This window comes from Macrotis lagotis, chromosome 3 (assembly GCF_037893015.1).
Source record: "Macrotis lagotis isolate mMagLag1 chromosome 3, bilby.v1.9.chrom.fasta, whole genome shotgun sequence".
Taxonomy (NCBI): Eukaryota; Metazoa; Chordata; class Mammalia; order Peramelemorphia; family Peramelidae; genus Macrotis; species Macrotis lagotis.
In genome coordinates this window covers 282287307-282312816 of record NC_133660.1, presented here as the reverse complement: position 1 = coordinate 282312816, position 25510 = coordinate 282287307, and the positions used below count along the sequence as shown (strand labels likewise).

The window sequence follows — 25510 nt, the reverse complement described above, 5'->3', positions numbered from 1 at the left end:
ATGCCTGGAGTCAGGAATACCTGAGTTCAAATCCAACCTCGGACACTTAATAATGACCTAGCTGTGTGGCCTTGGGCAAGTCACTTAACCCCATTGCCTTGCAAAGAAAAAAGTTGGATAGAATTCTGTATCTGTCAGATCCAGGATTTTTTTTTGCCTTTAGTAGTTCCTTTACAAGTTATTCTAGTTCCTTTTTCTGAAATTGGGTTATTTCAGGTCTTTATGTTGATTTCCATTTTATATTGTTTTATATTTTTTAAAGTATTCCTCTTTTTTGTGTTCTGTTTTGTGAGCATTATAACTATGCATAGCATGTTCTGATTATTCTTTTAATTTCTTCTAATTTTGTCCTGCTCATTTGCTAGTTTATTGATTTGATTTTTCTGCTCTCTTCTTTTAAATCAGATTAAATAAGGGGTTTATTAATTTTATTAGTTGTTTGTAAAAAGTTTTAGTTTTATTTTAGCATTTTTGTTTTCTTTATTTCCAGTTTATGATTTTCCCCCTAATCCTTAGCATTTTATCTTTTGTGTTTATTTTAAATTTCTTTGATGATTCTTTAATTTTTAAAAATCTAGATTCAATTCATTTTTCATCTCCTTTTTTCTAATTTGTTAATGTATAATTTTAAGATAGGATTTTTCTTCTGAGTGCTACTTTGGTTACATTCCAGAAATTTGGTTTGCTTCATCATTATAGTCTTCTATTACATAGGTATTATATATTAGCCATAAAATAATATTTGTGTGTAGCCTTATTATTGTTCAGTCAGCATTCTATATCTTTGAACCAATAACTGGTTCTAATGTATTAGGGTCTTTAAAAGATGTCTTGATTATGTCTGCCTTTTTACATTTGTTTGCAGAATCTTTGCGCCCCACCACATGATTAGTTTTTGTAGCAGTTTCATATTATGGAGAAGAGCCTGTATATTCTTTTGCCTGTCCCATTTAGAAGATATCATAAGTTGTTTAATTAAGTCATTCACATTTCTCCAGAAAATTGTTCCATTTCATATTTTTCATTTTGTCCATCTTTCTCTAGTTGTTAGTTGTTTTCAGGTATCTGATTCTTTTTGACCCTATTTTGGGTTTTCTTGACTGGAGCAGTTTGCCATTTCCTTCTCCAGCTCACTTTATAAATGAGGAGCTGAGGCAACTGGGGTGAAGTGACTTGCCCAGGGTCACACAGCTAATATTTGAGGCTGGATTTGAACTCAGGGACTCCTGCCCCAGGGCTGGTGTTCCATCTTCCGTCTGTCCGTTCTTGAAGCTCAGGTCATGTTTTCTCCACCAGTATGGATGCCAGAGCATTTGGAGCAGAGGTTGGTTACTAATATTGGTTTGTTGCCTATGGTTCCTCTCAGCCCAATTAGCCTTCCTTTCTATCCCAGCCATCTCCCCTCACCAGAGGAGCATCATCAGTGGAACCCCCTCTATCTCCACCACAGGCAGGCCTCCTCCTTCCCTTCCCTCCATCTTTCAGCCTTTCAGTCTTTCCCTGGCCCCTCAAGTCCCCTTGCCTGCACTGCCAGCCTCTGACCTGGGCCATCACCCCTCCATGCCCCTGCTCCCCTTTCCCCCTTATGTCCTCTCCCTTGTGGGGATGGTGCCCCCCAGAAGCAGCATTCTTCTGGAGGGAAGTCATCCTGGGTTCTTCCCCCGATGCCTCTCTCCGATCTCTGCCTTGGCCCGTGTCCTTGTGGGCCTGGCCTTACTCTGGTTGCCCTGGCAGCTCTGTTGTCTGGGTTCCAACACTCCCTTGGGGTCTGGTCTTCCTTCTCCAGACGTATCTCTTGTCTATCCTTGGTCCCGCATGGGGCCGCCCCTCGGGTTCCTGTGCTTTCTTTGAGCACCCTTCCTTTGTGGGTGAAGTTCCTTCTCATGGCTGGCAGAGCTTGACATGTCTGATTGACTTGTCAACCTGAACAGTGTGTGGCTTGAAATTTGCATCCTTGGGTTTGGGGTTTTTTTTTTCTCCTGGCGGCAATCTGTGAATTCTTTCATTTGGAATTTCATTTTCTGTGTTCAGAAGCTCTCACCACTTCTCTGATTGCCTTCGTTTAGACAGTAAGGGCTGAGGAGGGTCTTTTGGGAGACTGCTGAGCTGTAAGTTGTGTCTGCATGACCCGTTTTCAAGACCTATGGATTTTGTTGGTGTACTGAGTATTTTTTATTTTAATGTTCTTGTTTTTTCCTCTTCTTCTAGGTTGTCTTGAACTTTGTGTTTACATTCCTGGTCTGTTGTTCTTTCCTTTGTTTCTTTGGTGAGGGTTGCCAGGACAGATTCCAGTTTTGTTTTGCTTTTTTTTAGTTTTGGGGCTTAGTTTTGCTGCGTAGACTTCATTTTACTCTCATTACACAGCGTGGTGTGTTCCATGTTCTCCACTTCTTCAGGCTCCTCTGCCTCTGTTGGACATTTTCCTTTAGTTTGCAGTATTTATTTGTAGATGCCCGAGCTCATTTATTAGAGTGAAGGCCATGTTTCCTTCTGTTACTGCTTTTCTATGGATCTTTTTTGTTGTTAAAGCAGAATAATTTCTGTAATTATACCCATGTAAAAGATTGGTTTCTTTTTTGTTTTTGTTTTTGCAAAGCAATGGGGGTTAAGTGACTTGCCCAAGGTCACACAGCTGGGTAATTATTAGGTGAAAAGATCAATTTCTTTAGCAGATTCTCAGGCTTCATATTGCTCACCTTGCCAGACTCCCTAAGTTGGAAATGAAGCCTCTTGGGCATCACTCCCTCCATCAGTCACACATTCAGGAGGACTCTGAGCAGGATGCCGGGAGGCCAGGAGGCCAGTCCTGCCTGGAGGAGTGGAAAAGCAATCTGACAATATGGCACAAGGAGGGTCACCTTTGAGGAGCTGTTCGGGGCAGCTATCAGATTTAGGTCACAAAGAAGATGAATGCTTTCCCCTCTTCTCTGCCTCTGCTTTCCAGCCCAAGGGTGGTCATTTCCTGAAATGGCCTCAAGGTCAGATCTTAGAGAAGAAAACTTGAATGAGTTTAACCCAGATTTTCTGTCCTTTTATTTTAACCCTCTGTTTTGAAGGTTCTTGAAGTTGTGGGGCTGACAGTGTTCAAGGTCTTTGAGTTTTCTCCTTCCTGGGAGCTCTCCATCTTCCTTTGGTACTCACTCCTCTTCCTTTGCTTGACAGTCACCTCTGGTGACTGGACTACCCAGCCTTGATCTCCCTTCCCTGCCTGGAGGGTGATCAGAACTAGTCCCAGCCGGATGCTTAGCAAAGTGCCAGCCCCATGGTGATCCCTATCCACCCCCCAGTTCTCTGATCCATCCTTATCTTCAGAGCATTGCAGCTGCAGTGCCCTGGGGTGGTAGCCCCCCTGGGTGGCAGCCCCCAGCAGGCTTTTGTTCCTCTACAAAGGCTGGAGTCTCCTACCCCTGGAAAGAGGGAGGGTCTCCAGGACCTGTGTTGCTGCCTAGAGGTGGAAGTGAGGGAGCTCAGAGTCAGTGAGCATCAGATCCTAGGATTCCAGGTTCGGGACCTGGAACGTGCTGAGGCTGCCTCATCCTTGGCACATAATGTCTGCTTTGGGAATTTGAAAGTCATGGGTTTGGAGAAGATACAGAGACCACTATTAGGGGGTGCACATGAACTGTGCCTCTGCCTGACCTTCCCCACTAGCCTCTGCGCTTTTGCCCTGGCTGTGCCCCAACCCTCCTTCCCAGCACCATGAGCTAGCCATTCCTGGGGTCTCTCTCAGGATTGTCTGTCTGTGTCTTGTACCGGCCCCTCTGAGGACATGCTACCATACCCCAGGAGGCCCGGAGATCACAGCAGAGGGCAGCACCAGTCTGGACGGCTCAACAACCCAACCGAGGCTGTTAAAACAAGGAGGAGCACAATGAACAGGGGCAGGAACTCTTGCAGCAAGTTTCTCTGATAAAACAATCAGCAAGTGTTTATTGTATTTATTCTTTTTTTTTTTTGGCTAGGCAGTGGGGTTAAGTGACTTGCCCAAGGTCACATAGCTTGTACGTGTCAAGTGTCTGAGACCGGATTTGAACTCAGGTCCTCTGGACTCCAGGGCCAGTGCTTTATCTACTGCACCATCTAGCTGGCCCTAGCAAGTATTTATTAAGCACCTTCTAGATGCTAGATGCTGAGGACACAAGAAGGAAATAATTTCCCCACTAGAATAGAAGCCAGGAAGACACTAAATACAAGTATAATGAATAATAATAATAATAATAATAATAATAATAATGTTTTGTCATTCATTTTCTTTTTTCTTTTTTTGGCAAGGCACTGGGGTTAAGTGACTTGCCCAAATAGCTAGGTCATTATTAAGTGTCTGAGGCCGGATTTGAACTCAGGTCCTCCAGACTCCAGGGCTGGTGCTCTATCCACTACACCACCTAGCTGCCCCACCCTTCATTTTTGAAGAAGACCATGACCCCAGGGAGGTGACACCATAACAAGCAAGTGAATTAGATTGGAGTGAGGGGGGCTGTTATAAATCCCCAGCCTCACTTTCTTCTCCAGAGACATCTGGATCCAGTGGCCAGATATGGATCAGGACGACTGGAGATGGTCATGGATAACAAGGTAGTCAGAGTGAAGTGACTTGCCCAAGGTCACACTTGTAAGAGTCAAACTCCTGTACTCCTGATTCCAAGGCCAGACCTCTATCCACTGTGCTGCCTACAGCATAAATTTAAAGTGAATAAATACAGATTTATTCAAAGCAATGGAATACTTTGGGGAGATGGGGCAGGAGATGGTGCTGGAGCTGAGTCTCAAGGGAAGAGGATTATATGAGGCAGAGATGGGCCAGGGTGGGGACATTCCAGGTCCAGGGAACAACCAGGGCAAAGGCAGAGTGTCGGGAGGAGGGTCTCAGAATTGAGCCCAATCCTTCCTGGGCGGCAGAGGGCAGAAGCAGAAGCCCTGTCTAGGGAGGATGGACAGAGGCTGGGGCTGCGATGTAGAGTGCTGGCAGAGCTGGTGGATGGGAGAGATTAGGAAGTCTGAACTGGGGCAGGAGCTGTGTCATGATGGGAGCACCAAACTTGGAAGGCAGACCCTCCAATACATGAGAATAAGAGCCAGCCCACCAGGTAAATGGTCAGAGGATAGAAACAGGCAGCTCAGTTAATCAGATATTTATTAGGCATTTTTTCCTGTAGCAGACAGAAGAGACCGAAGACAGTTCCTGCCTACAAGGAGCTTATGGTATGTCCCCCATAGACAGGAGTGCTGTGGGGGGAAAAGGCAGACGGGGGTCCAGGAACCTGAGGAAGCCTGGACTCTTGAATCCTGGGCTACAGTGAAAGATGAAAATCCTGGGGGCAGAATTGGTGCCAGAGCCAAACAGAAGATCCTCCACTTAGACCTGAGAAGGGAGGAGCTGGACCGCAGCAGAAAGAAGTGGGAAGGGTCTGCACCACTGTTAAGTCTGAGTGAGCTTTGAGTGTGCTGGAGGCAAGCCGGGAGACCAATGAGGAGATGGAGAAGGGGCCCCATCCAGAGGACCCTCTTGGGAACCCACTGTTGAAGGGTCAGCCTACGTGTAAAGAGAGCTCCTTCCCGGAGGGCTTGTAGCAGCAGCCGGGACCGGGGGCAGGGGCAGTGGAAAATAACCTGAGGTACCAGTTCTAGGCCTTCTGGACACTTGGAGACAGGTCAAGGGAGAGGCCGGGGCATTGCTACTTGTAAGGACTTGGAGAATAAAAATGATTTAAAATTTTTAAAAAATTTAAAGAGGGAAAGGAACCAGGTGCGCAAAAATTATCTATAGCGACTGTTACTGCAGAAAAGCACTAGAGACTAAGGTGGTCCCTGGGGAGCGGCTGCAGGGGAGAAAGGGTGGACTGGCCCAGGTAAATGCTGGTTCAGCCAGCTCCCTGGCCTGCCAACAAGAGACCCACATGGTGGGGGGTTGTGGGTTCCTGTGGGGTCCCCCCTTCTATTCTCAGTCCAGGAGAGCAATTGCAGTGAGATCTGTCAGTCAGAATAATGAAGAAATTACTGGGTTTTTGGGGAGCATGCAGTCTCTAGGGCAGGGACAGCCGTGCCTCTCTCTGTGTCCCAAGGGGCTGGCATCGGCCTTTAGGTGGCAGCACATGCTCATTCCACTGGTCAGGAAGCCCTGAGCTGACATCCCATCCTCGGACGCTTGTTAGTTGTGTGACCCTGGGCAAGTCATGTCCCCTGGTTTCCCCCAGTTTCCCTATCTGTAAAATGGGAATAAGACTGCACTGCACAGGATCCAGGGAGATCATTATTGCAAGGTGCTCAAACAGCATAGACTGTGGGATCTCATATTCCCTTCACATTTGTGGGCCACTATAGGACAGGTCGGCAGACTCCCGGAGAGTGGCCTGTGAGCCACAAGTGCTACCTCATCCAAATCGGACAGCCCCCACCCCCCAGAGGAGGAAACTGAGGCAAGGAGAGGCCCATCCAGAGTGGGGCTAGGGGAGCCAGCAAGATAGCGTTAGGGGCCAGGACCCTGGACGGAGGCTGCTTTAAGAGTCACCCCAGGAATGCTGACAGACATGCTGCAGACTCCCTCCTTCCTCCCCACCCCAAAGACCCCCAAAAGATCACCCTGTATTGCAGATAGAGAGACAGAGACAGAGAAAAGAGAGAGGAGAGAGAGAGACAAAGCTAGACAGACATGGACAGAGACAGCCAGACCGATGAAGATAGAGACACAGGGGTCCTGGTGCCTTGTCAGAACCCTTGGGGGGGGGGGGGCTTAGAGCTAGGAACAAGAGAATCACAGATACTTTGACTCAACTTTTATGGCCAGCCGTCCAGGGGACCAGTCAATCATGGGGAAGGGAGTGGCAGAGATGGGCCTTGCTGAGGAGCCCCTCAGCCACAGTGGGGATGACCCCTTTGGCCAGCACCCAGTGGACCTGTCTGCCTGCCCCTCTTGGGTTCCAGTGAGCAGAGTCCAGTGGCACCAGTGAGTGGAGAGGCAAAGTCCAGCCCAGTTGGGCCTCAAGGAGCTTCCAGGGCACAATTCATAATGTCACAGGGCAATAGGGTCTGAGAGTTCTGGGAGAAGTGCTCTGTGATGTCTGGGTCCGGGGCAGGAGGGTGCTGGTCACTGTGGAGGGAGATCCGTGGAGTGGGCAGCTGCCCTTGTGCCCATGGCCCTGGATCCAGGTGCCTTCTCCCCTTCCCTTTGACTCTTGAGAACAGGTGTTGCCTTGAGTTGCTGAAGAGGAAGAGACGGGACCCTGCCAAGCCGAGGGGTGTGACAGGAGCTCCCTAAAGTGCCGAGGAGGAGTGTGTAGGCACAGTGAGAGCTGAACACAAGGGCTGAGCTTCATGGGGGTCTCCAGTGTCTTCATCTCTTAGTGGATTCCGTTATTGAGAGAATGGGGGCTAGCTCCAGCAGGTGTGTGTGCGTGTGATAAATGAATGAAAGAAAAACTTGCTAGAGTGAGAAAAAATTGCAGATTTTATTCACAAATCCTACAGGATGTGGGTACCTCACCTGGCCTGAGGCATGAGGTGGCCTTGGAACATCAGGTCATTTATAGTCTTCAGAAACTCTTTACCTTCCCTCTTGGATGTTCCTAGGCTCTCAGAGTTGGAGTTAGAATCTAAGAGGTCTGCCCATTCCATGACATGCCCCTAACATACTGCACGTGACATGCTGATGAACCCCAATTGTCACAGGGGGTGTGGGGGATAATAACGACCTAATTGCATATATTCAGTTGCATTAGGTCAAGATCTCTAGGTCACTCTTAACCAGTTAAGGACTAGTTTCTTCTAATCTTGGGTTTGTCATTTTTGGAATGGGATTAGGACTCTCCCCGTCTTGTGATGGGCTGGGCCATTCCCCTTTTGCAATGGATTCCCTAAGGGCTCCCCTCCACACCCTGGGAAGACCAACACCCTACATTCCTCACGGTGTGTGTGTGTGTGTGTGTGTGTGTGTGCGCGCGCGTGTGTGTGTGTGTGCGCGCGCGTGTGTGTGTGTGTGTGCGTGTGTGTGTGTGTATGTGTGTGTGTGTGTGGGGGGGTCATTTCCCTCCTACTTCCTCACCCCACTCTCTGCTGGGAGGGGCCAGGGGAGGGCTGCCATGTCACCACTTTTCCAGCTTCCCAAGTTTGGTCTGTAGCAGATTTTTCCAGGGTTCTAGTGGAAACCCTTCCTTCACTTTCTCAGGTCCCAGGCCCTCCCTATGGGCCTTCTCCTCCATCCCCCAGCCGGAGTCAGCTTGTGCACTGACTGGTGTGACGAATGGCCTCGCTGGTCCTGGGCCAGGCCGGGCCTCCCCAGCAGATGGTGCCGCCTGTCCGGTCCTCTCCAACCCCTCTGGCATCCCGGCCAAACAGCAGCTGAACTTTTCTCCCAGGATCTCCAGGTTTGACCGCTGGGACTTGGTCACCTGTCCACCTGAGTCCACAGCCACTGGGGCCTGCCCAGCCAGCCCTAATAAAAGCCAGCATCTACCTGGCATCTTCCATATCCCAGGGCCGGCGTCCCCACACCCTGCACGTAAGTACTAGTTCTGTCCTCATTTTTCAATCATCCTGCAACTCACCCAGGGCCACATGGCTCATGAGATGTCTCCCTGATGCCAGAGCCCCCCAGTGCCCCAGCCTCAAATCACTGCCTCTCCAATCGGCTAATCTGGGGCGGTCAAGGCAGCTGACCCCAATTGGGGACCGCTCTCGCTGTTGACTCCCTGAACCTGGAACAGTCTCTGATCTGTTTAAATTCATGTTTTCCCAGCTGGAGAAGGGAGGAGGAAAACAAGGCTTTGCCTCAGGGCCCCAGTTTGAGAGAAGAGTTCCCCTTCTTCCTCCAGCCCAGCAATGCCCAACCAGGGGCACTTCCTGGTCTCCCAAGCCCTGGTCTGACGGGGTGGGAGAGGGAGGAGGCTCAGGGCCGCTTCCTCCCTTGCTCCTACTATCTCTTCTGGATGCTCTTCAGGGCATTTCCTTCTTTCCCCACTTCAAAGGTTCTAATCTCAGCAAAACATTTTAGAGTCAAAAGCCCCTCTATAGTAGTGGGCTGGAGAATATTTAACAGCCTGCTTTCCAGAAGGGAAAAAAATAAGATATACTTCTAACTTGAATTTGCATCATTAACATTCTCTCTGTGGTCTTCTTAAACCTGGACTATCAACAAGAGATCGTCTTAATTTGTAACCTCTGATGATTTGTGAGGTGCAAATGCTCACAATGAAAATTTAACAACCGGCTCTCTTGGCTGTCTAGCAGCAGCTCCATGCACTCCTGCCAAGGGACTTCAACCATAGCCACAGTCCCGCCCCAGAATTTCCCAAGAGGGGGCCTCCAGCTCCCAAGAGGAGATCTCAGAATAGATTGGTTAGGAGTCCAGAGACAGCAGGGTCAAAGGAGGAAGATCCAGAATCTCTCCCGTTGCCCCCCAACAATCAGTATCTGCAGAGTAAACACAAGATGAATATAAGGTAATTTGAGGGGGCAGTAGCTTACAGAAAAGTCAGAATTTAAAACCACAGATTCTTTGAAACCAGGGGTCTCCCTCCAATCAGTTACCAAGTTCCATGAATTCACCTTTGAAAATCCTTCCTTCTGTAGGTACCATGCACAAAAATGTCTCAAAAGGAGACATTTGGGGAAAATAGAATAAACTTAGTTTATAGAGAATGAGTTTAGGGGCAGCTAGGTGGCCCAGTGGATAGAGCACTGGCCCTGGAGTCCTGAGTTCAAATGTGGATGCAGACACTTAATAATTCTCTAGCTGTGTGACCTTGGACAAGTCACTTAACCATATTGCCTTGCAAAAAAAAAAAACAAACCTAGAGAGAATGAGTTTGAGGTGAGATCTTCATATAGTCCTTCAGGTCCATACCTGGGAGTTATCTGCATCAAAATAACAGCCAAAGCTGCTTGGGGGTTGGGGAGATACATGAACTTCCCAGAGGAAGACAGGGATGTGTAGAGAGGGGCAACAGGGATGGAGCCTTGAAGTATGTTCATACATGTGTCAGGGTTATCCATGGAGTAAATAAAGATTTCTCTCTCCTAGGACTGGGGAGAAAGGGTGGAAGGAAATAAAATCCTTGTCTTCCTTCAAGGGTCACCTCAAGTGACCCCTTCTCCTCAAAACCCTCCCACATTAAAAGTGTTCTCCCCCCCCCCCCATCTTTTCTAGAACATTTTGTCTAGAGCATTTTTTTCCTAGCCTCAGGGTCAGGAAACTGGGCTGCTCCCAGAAAGAGACATTCTCACTGGCTTTCTGGAAGCTTCCCTAAGACTCTCCAGAGTTACCATCCAGTGTATTCATGGAGGACAGGCTCTTCCATGATATCTTCCAGATGAGCTCTGGAGGGAGGGCTTCCAAGCCCCTCTCAGGGCTGTTCATCCACCCTTGGTGCCCACTTTCACCCAACTCTCACCTGTGGCTCCAAGAAGCTGGAGCATGAAGTTTCCTGGATCATTCCCCCTCCCTCCCCAGTATAAACTGTCATGGCAAATGGGCTAAATCAGGTTGAGAGTGATGAGGGGCCTCACCCCCTGTCAGTGAGCTAAGGGAGGTACCCCGAGCATGTAAAGATTCCCCTGGCAGGATGGGAAGATGAGAACAACTTGTTCCAATGGCCATGAAGGTGGATGAAGCAGGAGCTGTAAAGCTCTTCAAGCTTGCTCTGATCTCGAAGACACCAAGGTCATCCAGCGCATCCCGGGTCATTGCCATCCTCCTGACTCTTGTCCTGCCTCTGGACTTTGATGACTGGAGGAGAGTGTGATGCTGGCAACATTCCGCTTCTCTTAAATTCAATTCACATACAAGTCAACACAGTGCTCCATGATGTCACTGGTCCTCTTCAAAAAGGGCAAACAGCCACAACATCAACAGGAGTTGAACCTTGAAATCATAGGTTCCACCCACCGATCTGCCTTGGGTCGCTCCTCTGAATGCCCGTTGAGACCCTCCCCATTGTGCCCCTCTTCCTCTTTCTCTTATAGATTCATAGCACCTGAGAAATGCTGAGATAATGAAAGGTGCTCTCACCAAACATAGGCTGTGTTGTTTGTCCTTCGTTCTTTTTTTTTAAAGTTTACTTAATATTTTTGTCCTTCATTCTTGAAGAGGACCAACATCAGGAAGGTGATGCTGTGACTTACAAATGAATTGGAATGAAGCCAGAGAAGGTTGTATCACTTCTTCCTCCTGAGCCATCAGGGTCCAGGGCCAAGACAGACCTGGATGCGGGGGGGGACCTTGGCCTTTTTAAACTAAGGTCTTTCCTGTGTCTCAATGATTAAAACTAGGTAAGAAATGAGGCAAAGAACGGCCTTTTTTTTTTTTTTTTTTTTTTTTTTTTAGGTTTTTGCAAGGCAAATAGGATTAAGTGGCTTGCCCAAGGCCACACAGCTAGGTCATTATGAAGTGTCTGAGACCGGATTTGAACCCAGGTACTCCTGACTCAAAGGCCGGTGCTTTATCCACTGCGCTCTCTAGCCGCCCCTAGAATGGCCTTTTTTACCTAGTCAAAACACCCCCAAAACAAAGCCAACAATCTGGCAGGGGGAGACCCTCAGGGTTTCTCTCCAAAACAGAAACAATTACTATTTAGTCACTCTGAGCCAATCTGGCCCAAACAATGACCAAGTGAGGGTTGAGTGGGCACTTGTTGGCCAGTCAGTGAGAGCCAGGCTTGGTCCTTGAGAAAGGAACCTAGCCCAGAAACCCTAAGATCTCTTTTGAGGTTTCAGCTTCAATTTGGAGAGCTTAGAAATCCACCCAACTAGGAAGCAACCTGAGTCTAAAGTGGCCATACTGTTAGATTGTGAGGCCCCACAGGTACCTCATGAAGGTCAGAAACAAAAAGAAAGACTCCAAAACTTGTAGCAGCACTCTTCATCCTTTGCAGAGTGGCATGGGAAGACTCCTAGGTACTGATGCAAGGTGAAGACAGCAGCAAATGGAAGGATGAATCAGAATGCTCTGAGCCCAGAAGGCTCCTGCCCCGCTTCTTCCTGGGGCAGAGGTGGGGACACCAATAGAATGTCTGACTTCTTAGGTTACTTTGACTTCTCTGGTTTTTTACCTTCTTTTAGCTTTCACTATACCGGTTGGATGGAGGACTAGCCTGGGAGAGGTAGGTGATGTCAAAACAAAAGGTCCCCCAAAATTTAAAAAAATAAACCGAATGGTACTGAGTCGTTTTGAGGGGTCCCTCTAGACTCATCAGAGTTAGCTGGGCCTGCTATGAGTAGGGGGTGGAGGGTGGAGAAGAAAAGGATTCAAGGGGCAGCTAGGTGGCGTAGTGGATGAAGCACTGGCCCTGGAGTCAGGAGGACCTGGGTTCAAATCCAGTCTCAGACACTTGATAATGACCTAGCTGTGTGGCCTTGGGCAAGCCACTTAACCCCGTTTGCCTTGCAAAAACCTAAAAAAAAAAATGATTCAAGCTGCCACTAATGATGGGAATTAGCTGGGGAGTGAACAGGAGTGTCCTTGAGGACCCAGCAGGTCTGTCTGGACCCTCACCCCCTTGTCCTTGGCTTCAGAAAGTCACAGGGTCAAAACCCTCCTGCTCACTGTTAGCCTTCCCGGAGCTCTATTTACCCCTGCTTGCATTGTTTGAGTTCTGCTATCACATCTTTTCTTTTGAGGGGCTGGGTGTGCTCAGCCACCCCACGAGGCAGTTCAGCATCTTTGAGGACAAAGATTCTCCAGGGGGAGAAGGGGGGCCTCTAGGGCAGAGAGTCTGGGGATAGCCATACAAGAACCAGGATTACAAAGGAAACCAAGTCTATTGAAATACAATTATCAGAAGATTTAAAAAATAAAAATAGGTGCACAGACCCTGGATGACATTTTCTTGCTTTGGGTGAGAGGCAGGATGGGTTCTTTTGGGGCTGGGGTTTCCAAAGCTCCTTTGTCTCCCTCACAGCACCCTGGTGGGATGGTGTGTGAGAGGTAGGCCATTTCCTAAGATTCACTCAAGAGCATTAGCCACAGCAGTTCTGGGGGAAGGGGAAGAATCTAGCCCCTAGCCCCAGAGCGGGGCCTGCTGAAGGCACAGGTGAGAATAAAAGCTTTTCTCATTCCAGAGTTGGTGCCAGAGGATTGAGTTGCAAACACGTTTGACAAAAAAATTTCCTAATTTCCAGGGACATCAAGGGAATTTTCTTTTTCTTTTTTTTCCCAGTCTCCTTCCAGTATTTTCTACAGAACATGGAGCCAGGAGAATGAGGCACTATTTTGGGTCTCTTTTCTCCTCCAGTCATCTAAATGTTCCAAGCCATGCTCTGCTGCCCCCCAATCCCCTAGATTAAGGCACTTTAGAGGATCTGTCCTCAAGGCTCACTTTGCCAATGGTTTCCTGCCCCACCAACTTCTTGCTCCTGCAGATGGAGACATTGCCTTGTGTTGCTAGGAAGCTGGTGGGATTTGGATGATGGGGATTACCCCCGAGGCCTGCAGCGGAGCCTTGAGAGGCTGAACAAGAGTATCAGACTGGTAGAATGTGGTCCTGATTGGCCACAGTAGAAACCAGAATGAATGCTGTTTATTTGAAAAGAGCAGAAGGGTTGAGGAAAGAACCTCTTTTTCCGGGGGGGTGGGGGTGGGGGTGGATAAGCCAGGGCACATTCTTTGTCCTTCTCTTTTTTTTGGACCAGTGATGCTTGCCGGGGAGGGATGTATCTAGTCAGAAGAGGAGGTGAACACAAAAGAGATCATTACAAATTAAAATAGTTTCTTTTTAAAGCCTTGGTGAGGAAAGGGAGGTAGGGATAATTAAGTAGCTTTTCCCAGGAGGCTGCCTACTTGTCAGCTCCCCCCCCCCAGATGTTCTCCAGGGCCATCAGGGCCATCACCACCCACCACGAGGTGGGACCATGAGGATTCTCAAGACCTTCTGATCCTGACTGGACACTTTGAACTCTCCCCATCCCCCAAATTGCCTTCCAATTCGTGGCTTCTGCCAACGGCAGCCGCAGGGGCAGGGAGTGGCCATGTCCCTTCTCTGCCATCCCCTCAAGGTCCGTGCCATACGACCTGACCAGCCGGTTCTCCCTGGCAACTGAGACCTGACATTACCCAAAATACTCCCCTTCCTCTGGGAGCCCAGGGCCTGGCTCCTGCCCTCCTCCTAGGCTACATCACTGACGCTCCCATTTGGGCATCTCTGTTGATATGTTCCCCATAGAATCCGGAAGGCATTCTGTTCTCTTCCATAGGTGCACTGGTCCTCTCTTGAGCTGTATCGGAGTCTTGCTTTCCCCCTCCGCGCCCGGGAGATGGGAAGGAGAGCCACACCTCGTTGCCAGCTCTTGGAAGTTCTTTGAAAGGTAACCAAGCCAAGTCCTCTTCAGAGATGCTCGTCGCAGCTTCAAACATCACTGCAAAGTCATGGAAGCCTCTTCCATGTCCAACCACGGGGGCACGGGGGTGGTGGTGGTTACCGAATGGTGACAGGGAAGGGAATGCAAAGAAAACTGGAATAATGGAAATGGAAAAAGCCACTGAGGAGAATGGCATCTGCACAAGACCTGCTGCCAGTGAAAGAGGTGATCAAGAATGGCGGATCGTAGACTTAGGGCAACTGAGGAAGTGTCTGGTGGGTTGAACATTGAAATTAATGTAACAGTTCTGGGACAAGGCGTTTGGATTCATGTTTGATTTGGCGTTTCTAATAAAACTTTATTATTTTGTAATGGTTGAAGCTGGGTTGCTTATTGGACACTAAGATACACCTGACGCTACTTCTCTAAGTATCGCCACCTCCCTTCTATGAAATGGGGAGAGTTCATGTCCGCAGGAAGATCGAGGGGGCCTCAGGGCAAGAGCCCATTTGGGCCAGCCCAGGCTGTGCTTAATGTTCCTTAGCTGAAGGTCTGATTGAGTCTCTCCTGCTCAACAACCAATTGTAGTGGCTCCCTACTGCCTGGGAGGTGGGGGGTGGGGAACCCAACCTGCCCCTGCCTTTTCTAGGCCTTTATAGCCTAAGCCAGCCTAGTCCTCCAGCCTCCTCAGAGCTCCTGCTCCCCCCTCCCCCCCTTCCATTTTTGTGACTGGTTGATAGTAGAGGGAAGGTGCTCAGCCCAGTACCGGACACAGTAAGGGCTTACTAAATGCTCCTTCCTTTCCTCCAAGTTTCAGGAAGATGGGATGATGGGATGGGAGGAAACTGACCTGTGCCCTCCGACCCCTCTGGGGACCTCAGGTCCCTCACCCTTCCACATGCTCCCCGACTGGCACAGGTTCTGCTAGCCCCCTGACAGTGCTTGGCCTGTGAAGGGTGTGCCAGGCCCCATGCTCCACACCCTCTTGGGGGTGGTTGGTACACAGTGAGAAGGCTCCTTGGAGGCCTGGCTCCCAGTAGGCCTCAGTGGTGGCCTGGATGGTGGGCGGGCAGAAATACCTTCTGGGGGGTGGGAGGGGGGAAATGCAGGCTCTCTGCCAGGCCCTCCTTTAGGGTCTGGGGTTAAAGTTTCCTCTCTGGTGGGAGAGGTAAAGCACATGACCTGTGCTACAGGCCGAGAGTTATTGGGAATGGGAGCAGTGGGGGACTGGGGGGGAACATGCTCCTCCACCTGGCACTGGCTATGTCCATACTCTGCCAGGCCCCCACTTAGAAATGGGCTCTAGAACTGTCAAAGGATGGGGGCCATGGACCCCCTTGCATGACCCTTCCTCTACCCTGGGCTGGGAAGAGCTGAATTCTCTAACAGCAATGGCCCAGACACAGTCAGGGGTCTGAAGGTGGGTCTGAGCTCAGAGAGGCTCCCACAAGGTGGGGACACACACATAAACAAAAACTTCTTTTTATAATAGCTTTTTTTCGATTAAAAAAACCTTTAGTGCTGGGCTACAAAGGAAGGACAGTCCCTTCCCTCAGGAAGCTTACAGTCTGGGGGGGGGGCTCACAATTCACAACTTCTACTGTCTCTGTGCCTGTCTCCCCAGGTAATGGGGTAAACTGCACGAGATGGCACTCACACCCAACTCAATCAAACTTGTTGCTGGCCCAGTTTAGTCTGAACTCAACGAGGTAAGCGAGTTCCAATCCAGCCTCAGACATTTCTGAGTTCTGGGACCCCAGGCAGGGGCCTTAAGTGTAGCCTGCCAGGGACTCAGTTCCCTAGCAGGGAGGGACCAAAGGAGATGCTGGCTGTAGAGCCCTCAGCATACAGTAGGTGCTCAGTAAATGCTGGCTCTGCCGTGGATGCTCCTCAGACCCGGGCTCCTCTGTGGCATGTGATGCCTTAAACACCAGCTACACCCAACAGGATCCTTGATCATTAGAAACGTTTATTTGTTCAAAAAGGGAGGGGGAGGAGATGAGTCGCCTCCAGCAAATCAATGCTGGTTCCATGATCAGAGAGGTCATTGACAGAGTGCCCCCCCACAGACAGTCTCCCCTCCGCCTGCACCCCGCCCCGGCCCCCTGGATCCCGGCCCTCTCAGAAGGCCGGCTGCTGCGGGGTGACAGTCCGGGTAGGGTGGAGGGTGAGAGCAAACGGGCTACGGACACCAGAGGGGCCCCGTAAAGGGCCCAGGCCAGGAGCTGAACTCCTAGGAGAAGCCGGGGAGGGAGGGGGGCTCCGGGTGCCCTCCGGGGCGAGGCCAGCCGAGTCCTGGCCACAGCCCGGCTGCTCAGAGGCTGAGGAGAGAAGCAAACGGTGAATGAGAAGTTACACAGACGGTCTGGGAGCAGGGAACCAAGAGCCACCTTAGAAGAATTAAATTAAGGGGGAAAAAAAAAACACAGTTGGTCACAAACTCCTTTGTTTACTGAAACATGAAGCAACGGGAACATCCCGGCAAAGGGGACCGCGCGAGCGAAGCAAGTTCTCCCATACGACCGCAGCCCGAGGGTTCAGCCCGCAAATATCCTACCTGAAAGAGAGCACAACACAAGAGGCTTATACACTGTCCAGACGACGGCTGGGCTCCGCGTGCTAAGGCCCTGGCTGCCATCCTGTTTGTTGAGAGAAAACAGAGAACAAGCGTCAGTCTGGCCCGGACCCCCTCCTTGGCCTCGGCTCCCCAGAAGTCTGTCAGGGCCAGACCTAGGCCCGCGGTCCAGCGACCGTCAGGTGCCTTGGGGCGGTCAAGGTTTCACCCCAGATGACCTTTTCTTTCGTGCCACTACTCCAGTAAGCTGCCCTCTGGTCCCTCCCCACAAAAGATGGCAGACAAGGGAGCAGGCCAGGCCGGGGCTGCCACCACCCAGCTCTCTGGGGGTCTTGGGCAAGCAGGTGACAGACTCGAGAATCTCTCCAAATACCTCTTTCCCCTTTTCAACAGGCATAATGCAGCTTCCTACCCAAGCCCAAGACACCACGTCACCATTCGCAAGGCAAATCTTTATCATCTTCTCTCCTTCCTCTACCAAGTAGAGGAGGGAGTGACAAGTCCTTGCGAACCAAGCCTGCCCTCAGTTTACACTGTGCCACCCCAAATGGCAGGGGTGTCTCCTGGAGCACCCTGGTACGGCTCCACTGAGCACCCAGCTGGTCATGCAAGGGTGGCTCAGCCAAGGACCAATCCCTTCTAGAGTCTATTCTCTTAAGCAAAGTATTCAGGTGAAACTGAATGATTCAGGCCGGGCTGGAGCCGCCAGGACCCTGAGGAAGGCCAGAGGTGCCCCATGCCCCAGAGCTCAGGTCCAGGGCCTGTGCTTACTGACAGCCTAGAACCAGATGCTCTGGATTTCGGCTAAAGGGAGCACACCAATATAAGGACAGACCCAGGGCGGGCTTTCAGCAGAGGGCATGGAGGGGAAGCAATAGGACCAGGACTTCCTGGGCAAAACCTGTGAATTAACTAAGGGGCTTAAAGAAGATGCCTCCTTCCCACCACACACAAACACTCACTCACTCTCACACTCATTTCTCTCTGTCTCTCTCTCTCCCTCTCCCTCTCTCTAGCCCACGGCTCAGAGCCAGGTGGTCTTCTCTGTTTGCTGAAATGGAAATCAGTTCAGGAACTCCCCTCCCCATCCCCCCATTCTCAATCTCAGAGGAAACCCGAACCTGAAGTGGCCACAGAGATGGGCGGTTCAAGGTGAGACTTACACCTGGGTGGGCCGCTGCCAGCAGGAAGTAGTCGACTTTCTTCTCGCTAAAGCTCGAGTGTCCCTCTCACCTCAACTAAATCCAAGTCTCTGCCACCCCCCCCACTCTCACCTCAAGCTTTAAAAGGCTGAATACCGCGCCCGGTCTGTATACTGCTCCCGCTCGTACCGGGCCATGTCGTACAGAGAATTCCGCGCGGCAGCCGAGGCCTGGGACAGCTCGTTCTCATGCCCGTAACCGTAGCCCTCTCCAATAGTAGGGACTGCAGCTGCAGCACGGCGCAGGGGGCTCCGGTCCCGCCCATAATAAGAGGTGGTGGCTGCAGTGGCTGCGGCGGCGGCAGCGGCCACAGCTGCGGTGGCAGCAGCAGCTCCTGAGGTCGGCAACAGGTGTCTATCGTAAGGGTTGAGAGAGGTGGAGGTGAGGTGACTGGTCATGGCTGGGTTCTGGACTTGTGGGAGCTGGGACAGGGTCTGCTCTGCATAGTTGTACGCGGAGGCCGCTGCCGCTGCTGCTACTGCCTCGTAAGACCTCACCCGGTAACGCTTATAATAGTCGAGCGCTCCATACGGATTGTTGTAATACACGGACTCCCCATAGCCCATGGCGTAGGGCGCGCGAACGGCTCCATACTGCTCGTTATACTGCTCGGTCAAGTCTGCTACGCGGCCCGTCCGATCCACCGGACACTCTTTGGACCAGTGACCCTCTTTCCCGCACCGATAGCAGCCGCTCTGGTCTCCCATCCCAGGGGCGGTCCGAAGCCGGCTGGTGGACAGCTGCACGTGCATTCGTTTGCCTTGAAGAAACAGACGTGAGAAGGGTTGCTACAAGGTGGTCCCAAGCCTGGCCCACCGTGAGCAAAAGTGAATTTGGTTAGGAGACATAAGAACACGCGTGCACATACACACGTATACACATGTGCGTGCGCACACACACACACACGCACACGCTTCTCCTTTCACACATCCGCCCCACGAGGGGCACTGGGAAGGAGGGGGAAGAGTGTACGTGAAGCTTCATAGCGGTGAGAACCCTAGAAACTGCCCTTTCTACTTGCCCTGCTGACAGAGCCAGGCCTCCCTCCCACAGCTTTCACTCAAACATAGACATTTTTAACAAGTTTCTACTTCTCGCTGCCAGGACAGACCACTGCTAATTGGAACAAGTCAAATTCTGCCACTGATATTTCCAAATTAAGTTTTTCCTAGGTACCTCAATTTGGAAAGATTTGGAAACCATCTCTCCACGTCCCCCCGCCCCCAGTTCTGGTCACAGGTGTCTAGGCTGAGGCCGCAGCTTGGGAAACGGGGCTGTCAGCTTCCTTGCTTCTTGAGGTGGTTGGGGACCCCGCTTTTCCATTTGCAGCTTCTCGCTCACCAGAGGGCTCTGAGAGGCTGGAGTACCCAAAAGACTCGGCTCATCTGCTTCACTCTGCAGGAGGCCTGGGAGGGCGGGACACACCGTTCCAATCCCAGTCACCCCCCTCTTCCACCAGAGGTCAATCAAGGCTCACAAAGTAAAGGAAAATTGCTTGTCTGTGGTCCCTCCACAAATGGAATCGGGACAAAAACAACTTGAAACTTTTCTGGGGGCGATGCACTGGTCGCACTGCCCCCACAATGGAGACTGTTCAGCATTTCATCCTGCAGTGTTGCCCCAAAAACTTCACAGGGGATCATCCACTTGGATCAAAATGCAGCACTGCTTCTTGAAGGCCTCTGGGCACCCAGACAAACATGCTACATCCAAACTTCCCAGGAAACAACCATCTTGCCCAGGGACCCTGACTGGAAACACCCAGGCTGCGCTTTCCAAGATCATTGGGTCCCAGATCGCATCAGACTTTGGAAATCAAGGCAGCCCAGATGAATCCAGTGCGGAATGCAGAGAGCAGGGGTTCGTTAGGAAGACTCACATAAGGGCCGCTCAGAGAAAGCACACTGCATTTGTCCCCCTCCGTGATCGGCCAGTTGCTACCTCTTTAACAGACCTTGTTCTGGATGCAGCTATTCGACAGGAGGCCTCGTGCTCCACCATCCTGTTGGAAACAGCCCCGATTCAGCCCGGCAGCCAGAACAGCGCCATGCACTGACCCTGAGAGGGGAGTGGGTTAGTGCGGGAACATCAGTTTAGGAGAACTCATTCATGCCTCAACGGCTCGTGACCTCTACCAACCCAGGCCTCCTCTAGACCCTGCCTCCTCCGCCTGAGAAGAATCCATGCATCTGGCTTAGAAGGAGAGCTCGGCCACCACCAACGACAAGACAGGTATAATGGAGAGCAGGGGTCCCAAGGTTCTGGCTAGCTAGGAACTTGTGCTGCTCAACCTAGAAGCTGTGCAGGGTCCTACAGTGCTGACCGAGCTCACAACAGCTCTATGGCTACAGACTCAGAATGGACAAAACTGATGGGATCCAGGAAATTTGGACTAAAGGATTTAAACAATGGCGCTCTGATTCTGCTCTAAGACTGTAGCCGTGCCCAGTTTTTCAAAGCAGCCAATCAAAATGATTTCCAGAGGCTCAGTTTGAAGAGTTTTCCCCCCTGCTAACCAGGCTCTTCCAAGTTTCTGGATCAGTTTTGGTGAAGGGCCCACAGAGGCTTTCTATTCTTGCTGCTAGTTCCAATCTTCATCCCTCCTTCATTCCCTTTGGTGGTTGGTAACATATAGTTTGTAAACATCTATGGCATAATCCATTTCTGTGGTAGCTGGGATAAGAGGAGTAAGGCAACTAACTGTTTACCTGGAACTAAAACATCTGTAAAAACTGAAGACTTTTCCATTTATTTCCGTAACTTTTTGGAAAGGCTATAGGTGGGGCTTTTACTGGTGATTCCTTAAAAGTCTTACTAATGAGCATCTGGAAAATGTCCTGCTTCTCTACTTCTACCATGTTTAGGGGACACCAAGGCAAAGACACCTGAAAGAAGAACAAGAGGGTTAAAAACTGCCCCTCCCTGCTACATGAGGCATGGCCAACAGTCTCCCAGGTGTGACTTCTATACTTTAGGACCCCGCAACTGACTGTGGGTGGGGAGAACTCCCCCCTGGTATGGGTCCCAGCCCCTGCTAGCCTCATCAGACTGTCTTCCGGAGCTGCTGTGGTGGAGGCACTGCCCTATGGTCGGCCTGGTCATCGGCTCCTCCCGACCTAGCCGAGCAGGTCCTCTGAGGACCATGGGGCCTGAACTTGACAGTTGGTCGCTCATGGTCATGCCCAGGTTTTCCACTGCATGGACAACATCTTGAAAACCCAGGGTGTTCACCTCCACATTGTGAGGTAGGGGCACCGGAGGGAGCTTGGATGCCACTGTGCTCCAGAACACTACACACAAAGAATAGTTGTTTTGAGGAACATATGACAATACTGTGTCATCCCTGACCGAGGGAAGACCCGACAGGTTCTGCTCTCTTGGCTCCCAAGGGGTATTCTGGGATTCCCAGAAGAATGGGAACACAGCTGGCAAAGTAGCACTCCCACAGAACTCATTTAAACTGAAAAGGTTGTACACCTGAGACCTGGCAAATTGTCCACAAAAACAGCAAACTCCTGTTTATTTAGAGACAGCTTCTTTAGGGGTTTCCAAGGCTATCTTTCATCTAAGTGTGTGAACCAAGAGCTCCAGAAAAGACCTGTTTACATTTCTAGGCAAACACAGAAGTCCACTCTGTTCTTATGATGACATGGAAGTACCTAGGATAAGTAAGACTTGAAGAAACTTAGAGCTTTTTCCTCTTTCCCCCCTGGACATATACTTCACGGCACCACTTCCAAAGGAAACGTAAAAAGTTTTAAAGTGCCCAGAAGAGGAAAATGAAAGTTACCTAAGGGATGTCTGGACCCTACTCTCCATACCCGTTTGTAAAGGGTGGGCTAGAGAACTGCCAGGATCTCATAAATGACACAAACCCAGAATACTGCACAAATTAAAACGTCCAACCTTTTCTCCTTCCCATCTGGAAGTGGCAAAGCAAGCTAACATAAAACCAGACTTTTCTGCCTAAGGAAAGGGCAACAATAATGGAATGGCTAGGCAAACTTGGACACTGCCCCCTCCCCTCCTTCTAGGTGTGATTCAATTCTGTGTATACAACATAAGGGTCAGCAGATACCCAGGTTGCCAACTCAATTAGCCAAGGAAAAATTCCCAAGTTTAATCAACTGGCTAAGTTGGTACCTAATTTGTAGATTCTGCTAAATTTGTAACTTCTATTATCTATGCTAAGCTTTTTCTCATCGTCTGAAAAACAAAACAAAACAGAGCTGGTTATGAAAAACCCTCAACTCAACAACAAACTGGAATTCTCTTTCCCTGGAGAATGTGGGGGAAAAGCCCAAAGCTGTAGTACTCATATTCTACACTTGAAAAAGGAGTCTCTTCTTAGTCTTAAATCACCTCAAGGAGTGGTTTAGGCACCAACTACGGAATCATTTAAACGTTTCATCTTCCCTGCCACCCCACCCCCAAACACATACATAAGGTTCATTATTTGTAGTTTTTTAATCAAAGGATTTAAGTTAAAAAAAGATTTTTTTTAATGAGGATATTGCTGTGAGCTACAGTGCGGCTAGTCTGCTCCCAATTTTTCTTTTAACTAAAATATTTTGTGTTTTTTCTTTAGAAAAACTGCCAATCCCCATCACCCATAAAAATCCCACACAAACACAAATTCTCTTACAAATCCAAATTTTAAAAACCAGACTATCAACCACTCAAGGAAAAAAACTAGGGCAGCTTATGCCTTACACTGAAGTAGCTTTTTTTTTTTTTTTAAGATTTTTGGCAAGGTAAACAGGGTTAAGTGGCTTGCCCAAGGCCACACAGCTAGGCCATTATTAAGTGTCTGAGACCAGATTTGAACCCAGGTCCTCCTGACTCCAAGGCTGGTGCTTTATCCACTGTGCCACCTAGCCGCCCCTAAAGTAGCTTTCTAACCAAGACTGAGGACTAGCTGTTGGGAGACAACAATCCCTTCGTATTTCTCTTAATGCTGTTGGTGTCAGGGATGTTTATACTGATGATCACATTTTATCTTTCAATTCAAGAAACATCAAATAAGAATCTGCTACGTGCAAAACCTTGGCTAGCAACCATCCTCAGGACAACTGTGTGAGGCTCACGCAGGTCGCATTGCAATACTGGTTTCACAAATAGAAAATTGAGGCACAGAGGTGTTCAGTGACTTGTTCAAAGTCACAGAGCTCGCCAGTCGTAAGACTGGAAGCCAGAATCAACTTGGATCCCTGAGCCCTTTCTGAGAGCCCAGAAGAGGTTCCATGACAAGTCATCTGAGGGTCTCCAGAGGAGCTCACCACAATTACAGAGCCTTAGCCCTCAGCACAGAGAACCCCGACTCCAATCTGCTCATCTTATGGATGAGCTCGTTCAAGGTTCCGAGATAAAGTGAACGGAACATTCAGGACCTTTCCCCATTCTCCCAGAATCTGCCTTCTTTCCCACTATGCCCAAGGTCTACCACTGTAAGCACTGACTGCCCGATCCACCTGATGACATTCCAAGTCAAAAAATAAGAGACTGAGCTCCGTGGGACCAGAACGATGGTTAGCAAAATGTGCTTTCTTATAGAACCAGGGCTCCCAAAGAAATTTCCTCTATGAACGTCCAAGTCTGTCCAAGAAACACTCAACACGCCATCCTCCTCCCCGGTTCTGGTGACGTTAGGGGCCGCATCGCGGGGACAGACTGGCGGGAGGGTTTGCTTTTGCTTATTTGAATGGAAAAATCTAGCAGCGCAATCCCCAAACCCAGCCTCGCCCCCCAGCAGAGACCCTTCCTCATGCCCCCAGTGCCCGTCATCCGCGACGCCAAACGACGGCTCCCTCGGGGGGTCAAAGCGCCGACCGCGGGCTCACTCGGAGCTTGGCTGGGAACGCCCCCCGCCCCCCGCGCCCCGGAAAGGGCTGTTCCTCGGCAGACCTCAGTGGCCACGGGCCGCTCACCTTGGAACTCGGTGTTGTCCAGGCCGCGGATGGCCTCCACGGCGTCCTCGGCGCGCTCCATGTGCACGAAGGCGTAGTCCTTGACGATGTCGCACTCGATCACGGGCCCGTACTCCTCGAACTTGGCGCGCAGCTCCAGGTTGGTGCACGTGGGGCTGATGTTGCCCACGTGCAGCTTGGTGGAGGCCTTGCTCTTGTTCTTGCTGGCCTCCACGTTGATGTTGACGCCGTGCAGCTTGTAGTGGTGCAGGTTGCGGATGGCGTCCTCGGCCGCCGTCTTGTCCTCGATGTGCACGAAGCCGTAGTTCTTGATGATGTCGCACTCCAGCACCTTGCCGTACTGCTCGAACAGGGCGCGGATCTCCTGCTCCGTGGCCTCGCGCGGCAGGTTGCCGATGAACAGCTTCACCATCGCGGCGGGGCCTGCGGGGGGCGGGGCGGTCAGGCCGGCCTCGGGGGCCAAGCCCGCCCCGCGCTCGCGGCCCCGCCCCGGCCCCGCCTCCCGGCGGCGGAGCCCGCCCCGGCCCCGCCCCGGCCCGCCGCGCGCCCGGCCCGCGGAGCCTCGGCCCCGGGCCCCGGCCCGACCCCCCCCCCCTCCCCGGGCCCCTCCGGTCGCACCTCCGGGGGCGGCGGCGGCTCCCGCGTCCGGCTGAGACTCCCCGACAAAATGGCGACGGCCGCTCGAGCCCCGGCGCGACCTCCCGACTCCGCGCCCGCCTCGCGCCGCGGCCAACGCACGCACGCACGCACGCACGCACGCACGCACGCACGCACGCACGCACGCAGGAGGCAGGCACGAGCCCGGCGCGAGCGCGCCCGCCCGAGCACGAGCGCTCACCGCTGCCGCCGCCGCGCGCAAACAGCGGGAGCCCACGGGCCGGCCCCGCCTGCCTTTCTCCCCGCCCCCGGGGCGGGGCCCGACGCCGCCGGCGGAGCGCCCGGGCCACGCCCCCCGCGGCCGGCCAATCCCCGCCTAGCACCGCCGGCCGCCGCTCTCACGTCAGAAGGCGCGAGGGGCCGGACTGAACCACTGCGGCTTCCTGGACCGGAGGGAGGGGGGAGGCTGGCTGAGTCCACCAGCCGCCCGGGGCGGGGGGGAATGCGGTGGGCCGGACCGGCGGCCTCCTCCTTCACAATGGGCCGTGCCACCCACTGCGGGGCGGGGGTGGCAGAGAGAGCCCCGAGGGCCGCGGGCGCTTTATTAGGCTGCGCCCCCTGGCACCGCCCCAAAGCCCAGCCCGCTGCCCCCGCAGAGTGGGGGTTTGGGGGGGGGGGATTGCCACGAGCCCCTCCCTCCCCCGGGGCTGCTCGGTCCCCCGAGCCGGGCAGCTCCTTCAGGAGGGGAGCAGGGGCCCGGCCGGGACGGGCCGGGGTCGGCCCCGGTGGTGGGTGGCCCGGCCCCGGTAGAACATTCCAGCTTTGTCCCACTGCTTTCCTTTCTCAGCCTCGGTGGTTTATTTCCTGCCTCGAACCCCGAGACTTGCAGGGAAGAGGCCCAGCGGCTCCCCGGACTGACCAGG

At 51.6% G+C, this 25510-nt stretch overlaps 2 protein-coding genes across 11 annotated transcripts in view; one reads left to right on the top strand and one right to left on the bottom strand.

Moving 5' to 3' along the window:
• RBM14 (RNA binding motif protein 14) overlaps positions 1–14639 on the top strand; it is a 49317-nt gene extending 34678 nt beyond the window's left edge. The window contains exons 5-7 of one of the 3 annotated variants that reach the window (XR_012477261.1): positions 8162–8494; positions 12052–12092; positions 14182–14639. The gene's annotated coding sequence lies outside the window, so the exon portion shown is untranslated. Of the gene's footprint in view, positions 1–8161; positions 11281–12051; positions 12093–14181 lie in introns of those variants that run through there. The other 2 variants (XR_012477262.1, XM_074230976.1) reach the window with 2 other exon arrangements.
• Positions 13681–24690, bottom strand: RBM4B (RNA binding motif protein 4B). Of its 8 annotated transcripts, none has more exons than XM_074230981.1 (5): positions 24609–24690; positions 23991–24413; positions 18193–18823; positions 16844–16925; positions 13681–16676 (listed from the first exon to the last, which is right to left on the bottom strand). In XM_074230981.1, the coding sequence occupies exons 2-5, from the start codon at positions 24400–24402 to the stop codon at positions 16221–16223; spliced, it is 1581 nt and encodes a 526-aa protein (XP_074087082.1). In that variant the 5' UTR covers positions 24403–24413; positions 24609–24690; the 3' UTR covers positions 13681–16220. The 8 variants fall into 8 exon arrangements, 7 of the variants coding, with proteins under 7 accessions (XP_074087082.1, XP_074087083.1, XP_074087084.1 ...); XM_074230982.1 differs by having other exon boundaries at positions 13681–16607; XM_074230983.1 differs by lacking the exons at positions 13681–16676; positions 16844–16925 and adding an exon at positions 16720–16843 and having other exon boundaries at positions 18136–18823.
• Between the last annotated feature and the right edge of the window lie 820 nt (positions 24691–25510).

Excerpts from the sequence above, each read along its gene's own strand:
- RBM4B (XM_074230981.1), bottom strand. The coding sequence starts at position 24,402 with ATGGTGAAGCTGTTCATCGGCAACCTGCCGCGCGAGGCCACGGAGCAG. Across the intron at positions 18,824-23,990 it reads GGACAACACCGAGTTCCAAG|GCAAACGAATGCACGTGCAG; the intron begins GTGAGCGGCCCG and ends TGTTTCTTCAAG. Across the intron at positions 16,926-18,192 it reads TCTCTGTACGACATGGCCCG|GATGGCAGCCAGGGCCTTAG; the intron begins GTACGAGCGGGA and ends CTCAACAAACAG.